The 6000-nt window shown below is 43.0% G+C and overlaps 1 protein-coding gene across 1 annotated transcript in view; it reads left to right on the top strand.

The window, feature by feature from the left end:
• Positions 1–3355: 3355 nt before the first annotated feature.
• The window catches only part of LRRC31 (leucine rich repeat containing 31), a 48577-nt gene continuing 45932 nt past the window's right edge, over positions 3356–6000 (top strand). The window contains exon 1 of the mRNA XM_075863658.1: positions 3356–3419. Within this exon, the coding sequence (XP_075719773.1) occupies positions 3356–3419 (64 nt within the window). The remainder of the gene's footprint in view (positions 3420–6000) is intronic.

Below are 6000 nucleotides of genomic sequence, written 5' to 3'. Positions count from 1 at the left end.
GGCACCGTCATTAAATTTTGTGTCAAAGTGGAATTTTTCATTAAAAATGCATAAAAAATGGGGCTAAAAGTGTTACCCCGAGCGGAAAATTAGATACACCACACATCCTAAAATGAAAAGTTCAATAAGTGCAGAGTTCATACCTACCATCTATGCCTATGTCTACATGCAAATATCTTCATAAAATCACAAGAATTTAAAAGACCAAAGATTTGGTTTTAGGATGGAAATTTAAAAAAAGTAACAACCCATAAAATGCAGGGACTGCACACATTAAAAAGTGAGGCCATGCAATATTTGGCAGTCATCCACAAATGTGTTAAAAATATATAATGCACACAGCAAACAGCTATTTTGCTAATTTGTACACACCACCACCCTTTTGCAACTTTGCATCAGTGATCATAAGCAAAAACTGCATGAAAATTAAACTTTGTGACTAAAATGCGTACTCAAGCAGACCTCTTATGTGAGGAGTTGATACATAAAGAAATGCTAAAACCACAGGAATGCACCAACCAATTCTTGCATGCAAATTAAATTGAGGATTATAAAGATATATCATTTTCCACTTCCCTATACAAATTCTAAGTCTGTGTTCACACGTTGTGGTGGAAGAAAGTTTTTTGCCTTAATTTTACAAAAATTGCCGCAAATACGCACTTCCCTACTAAGACTGTTTTTTTTTTTTTTGTGGAACTTGTTTGAAATGATCGCTTTTGGTGACCGTATGGCGAATGAAAATGTATTTTCTAAACGATGGAAATTTTTTACATCCATCAGAAATGTATTAGACATTCCTCTGTAGTGATAATCGTTATCACAATGACTGTAGTGTGTAACGGGTATTGCTAGAGAAGCGGTTAGTGGATTTTACACCAAAGATCGGGTACGAAGAGGATAGGGCCTGTTTAAAATGTACAAATTTATTGATGTTTTTGTGTGGTGCAAGTATTTGGTTTGGCTTATTTTATGCCACGATTCAGATGCTGGTAAACATCCAAGTTATGAAGTCAATAAATTGCATAATAAGGTGCAGAGGGGGTGATTAAATCAGCTACTGTTCATCTTCTCACTACTTTTCTTAAAAAGTAAAGAAAAAAACCACAGGACAAACCCCCCATATGTGGCAAATATGCTCTCTGATTGACAAGGGGGAGTGATAACATGAAAAAAGTACATATTACCCTTCCCTGTGGGGTCATCTACAGTCATACATGAACAAGAGGAGGATCACAGCATCTACTTCTCTCCCTGCACCCCTGCCTGCACTTCCCCTGCTGGCCCTTTTCTCCTCCGTACAGGCAGAAGTGAGAGCTGTAAATATATGCAGCTCCCACTTCAACCTGCTTTAACTCAGGCTGCAATCCAGGTCTTGCTTAACCCCTTAATGACCGGGCCATTTTGCACGTTAATGACCAAGGATTATTTTTTGTTTTTTCATGGTCGCATTCCAAGAGTCGTAACTCTTTTTTTATTCCGTCTATATAGCCGTATAAGGGCTTGTTTTTTGCGGGACGAGTTGTCTTTTGTAATTGTACCATTTTTAGATGCTTATAACATATTGATTAACTTTTATTAACTTTATTTTAGGAGAGAATTGAAAATAAGCAGCTATTCCAGCATTGATTTTCACGTTATAAATTTACGCCGTTTACTATGCAGCGTAAATAACATGTTAACTTTATTCTATGGGTTGGCACGATTACGGGGATACCAAATATGTAAAGGTTTTATATGTTTTTCCTATGTTTGCACAATAAAAAGCCTTTTAGAAAAAAATTACTTGTTTTTGCATCGCCGCGTTCCAAGAGCCGTAACGTTTTTATTTTTCCGTCGATGTGGCCGTATGTGGGCTTGATTTTTGCGGGACAATGTGTAGTTTTTATTAGTACTATTTTGGGGTACATAGGACTTATAGATTAACTTTTATTTTATTTTTTATGGGGGGACTGGGAGAAAAGAGAGAATTTTGACGTTGTTTTTTGCGTTTTCTTTGGACGCCGTTCATCCGGCGGTTTAATTAATATGTTCATTTTATTGGTCAAGTTGTTACGAACGCGGGGATACCATATATGTGTATGTGTGATTTGTTTTGACCGTTTTACTAAATAAAACCACTTTTTGGGCCAAAAAAGTAGTTTTATTTGACTTTGACTGTAATTATTTTTTATTTTTTTTCACAAACTTTATTTAACTGTTTTACATTTTTTTTTTTAGTCCCACCAGGGGACTTCACTATGCGATGTGCTGATCGCATATATAATGCTTTGGTATACTTAGTATACCAAAGCATTATTGCCTGTCAGTGTAAAACTGACAGGCAACCTGTTAGGTCATGCCTCCGGCATCGCATAACAGGCAGATGCTGAAGGCAGACCTGGGGGTCTTTGTTAGACCCCCGGCTGTCCTGGAAACCCGACAGCGACCCGCGATTTGTTTGCGGGGGCGCCGATCGGGTGACAGAGGGAGCTCCCCCCTCTGTCAAACACATTAAATGACGCTGTCACTATTGACAGCGGCATTTAATGGGTTAAACTGCCGGAATCGAAGCGCGCTTCGATTCCGGCAGTTGCAGCAGGAGCCAGGCTGTGTAGAACAGCCGTGCTCCTGCCGCTGATCGCGTGGGGACACTGGCAGTACCCGCGCCATCACAGGACGGATATATCCGTCCTCCTGCGCGAACTAGCAGCTGCTGAGGACGGATATATCCGTCCTTCGGCGTTAAGGAGTTAAATGCCAAGAATCTTAGCTTTCAAACAAGACATAGATTGTAGCTGAGTTAGAGCAATTAGTAGCAAAGACGTATCAGAAACGTCCTTTGCTACTGAAGGGCCTTCCTGCCAGGATGTATGAGATATGTCCTTGGCAGTGGTGGGGTTCAATTATTATACGATAATCCACACATGACAAGATCAGAAGCAGAAAATTGTGTAGAGATACCAAATAATGAGACTCCTCTAATAACAGACTTGTGATAGCAACATACACTAAATGGTCAAATGTAAGTGAACAGCTGACCATCACACATATATGAGCTTGTTGTACATCCCCACAAGATTTTGGAGTGTGTCTGTGGGAATTTGTGCCCATTCATCCTAAAGAGTATTTTTGAGGTCAGACACTGATGTTGGATCAGAGAGCCTGGCTCGCAATCGACATTCCAATTCATCCAAAAGGTGTTTGATAGTGTTGAGGTCAGAACTCTGTGCGGGCCACTCGAGATCCCTCACACCAAACTCATCAAACATGTCTTTATGGAACTTGCTTTGTACACTGGGGTACAGTCATGCTGGAACAGAAAAGGCCCTATCCAAACTGTTACCAAAAAGTTGAAAGCATATAATTGTCTAAAATGTCTTTAAAAGCTTTAAAGGGTTTGTCCCATGAAAATGATATATCAACTATTCACAGGATAGGTGATACATTTTTGATTGTTGCCTTTCCAACTGCTAGTACCCCCATCGATTGTGAGAACTGGGATCCTGTGTCACCCGTTTGAATAGAGGGGTGGTCACGCGTGAACTCTACTGCACCATTAATTCTCTATGGGACTGTTGGAAATAGGCGAGTACAGCACTTGGCTATCTCCGTCAGCCCCGTAGAAAATTAATAGAATGCAAGTTTGACCACTGCTCCATTCAAATGGGCGACACTGTAGCGCACCTAAACCCACTCCGGCGCACCTGAAGTACACCTGCACTCCAGGTGTATTCCAGGTGCGCCGCAGTGGGTCCTGATGCCGACCCATCCAGGGTTAACGCGTCAGGACGCTGTGTGCACCATCGCACACTACATACTGAATGGCGTCAGGAACCAGTGCAGTGGTGACGCCTGGAACATTAGAGCAGTGAGTTATGTCAGCCATGCTCACTGCTCCCTGGGCTTCCTGAACCAATGAGCACCTCCCTCACTAAGACGGAATTGCTCATTGGTTAGCATGTTATGCAGTGTAACGCCACAATAATTTTACTTTTTTTCAATAAAATTTAATTGCACCCCCTCCTGCCTGTGGAAAGTTGGAACCCTAGGTGGTCATTTAATCCCGCTCCTGGGTGGCATCCTACGACAGTACCATGTTTAAAATCACTGAGCTATTTCATACAACCCATGCTACTACAAATTTTTGTCTATGGAAATAGCATGGCTGTGTGCTTGATTTTCCTTATTATAAATGGCCATATAGTATATGTGATGTAGCATGTTATTTTGTCCAATCTTCCAGTAGGTTCTCTACTCTTGGAGTTAAACCATATGGAATTCTTATAACCGTCCAATTATCCAAAACATTTGTTAATCAAACAGCTACCAGGCCCTGTTAATGCCGGATTAAGGGAATTTTCCTGTACAAATACTACACGTTTATTTCTTTCGAATATCTTCTCGAATAAATGATTTGTTAAGAAACATTGAAAACTGAGCAAAAATGGTGTGTAGTGAATACTGCAGGTATCCCAGCATCTACCTATACTTGTCCTGAGTGCGGGATATCCGCTCTTCTGCCCATCACCCACTATACCCTTTTGCTTATCATGACCCTCCTATTCCATTTCATTGTTGAGATTGAGGCTCAGTACTTAAAATGTTATACACTTCTATAATGCAGTCTTTTCTTTCATCCAGTTACACGTTTCTTACATAATGATATTGTGCAGGATTATACTATTGCTACTAAAGCTATTTAGCACTGTGGCCCAGTTGTGACAGCGACCCTTGCAGTCTTAAGAGTAAAAAAACTGACTAGCCCTCCAATTGATAGAGTTGGAAGGTATTTATGTACTGTCCTATATCTGTAAGTCTCTATACAAAGCGAAAGATTCACCTGTAACATATCTCCCAACCTTAACGGATTCAGCGGGACAGTCTCGGATTTCAGGCGGTTTCCCACTGTCCTGGGCGGCCGGTGGTATGTCCCGATTTCAACTGTATATGCGTCCTCAGGATGCAGATATAGTTGAATCCAATGCTAAAGCAGGGAACCATCAGCTCCCTGCTTCAGCATTCAACTATGGAGTCCCAGGCCAGAGCAGCGCAAGCTCTCTGGCCGGTGGACTCCTGTCTTTGAAAAGCCCTTGCCGTCACTGTCCATATATGACTCTGGCCGGGGATTACATTCCTGGAGAAGCCCCTGGCGTCACTATCCATATATGGACAGTGATGTCAGGGGCTTCTCCTGGTGAGGGATCCCCGGCCAGAGCATTGCCAACACTCTGGCCGGGGATTCTGCTCCTGGAGAAGCCCCTGGTGTCACTATCCATATATGGGCAATGACATCAGGGGCTTCTCCCAGAGAGGAATCCCTGGCCAGAGCGTTGCAGATGCTCTGGCCGGGGATTACCCTCCTGCAGAAGCCTGTGGCGTCATTATCCATATATGCATATATGGACAGTGACGTCAGGGGCTCCTCCTGGAGAGGAATCCCCGGCCAGAGCGTCGACACTGATTCTCTGGCTCGGGATTCCACTCATAGAGGGAGCCCCAATGGAGCTATCTACAGGGGGGGGGGGGTTCGCACTATCTACAGGCAGGGTGGCGCTATCTTCAAGGGGGCTGTGGCACTATCTACATGGGCACTATATGGGCACCATCTACATGGGCACTGTGGCAATATGTGGGCACTGGCACTTTATATGTGAGCACTGGCACTTAATATGTGGGCACTGAGGTGGTATGTGGCCCTGGTACCATCTATGTGGGGACTATCTACAGTGGGCACTGTGGCACTATCTACAGGGGCATTGTGCCACTATCGTGCATTATACTGTATAGGGGCATCTGTGTGGGCATTATACCGTATGGAGGTGGCTATGGGGGCATTATACTGTATGGGGCAGCCACTTTGCTTCTACTGTAATTCCCTGCGGAATTTCTGCACAGAAAATCCTGATGGAATTTCTGCAGTGTTTACGCTGTGTCAACATGGCCTAACTGTAATGGGTTGTGCACCTGTGCGTCCACCACATAACCAGGTACCCATTGAACTACAGCATGCAACGTTAT

Source organism: Rhinoderma darwinii, chromosome 4 (assembly GCF_050947455.1).
Source record: "Rhinoderma darwinii isolate aRhiDar2 chromosome 4, aRhiDar2.hap1, whole genome shotgun sequence".
NCBI classification, from domain to species: domain Eukaryota; kingdom Metazoa; phylum Chordata; class Amphibia; order Anura; family Rhinodermatidae; genus Rhinoderma; species Rhinoderma darwinii.
This window is presented reverse-complemented; position numbering and strand designations above follow the sequence as displayed.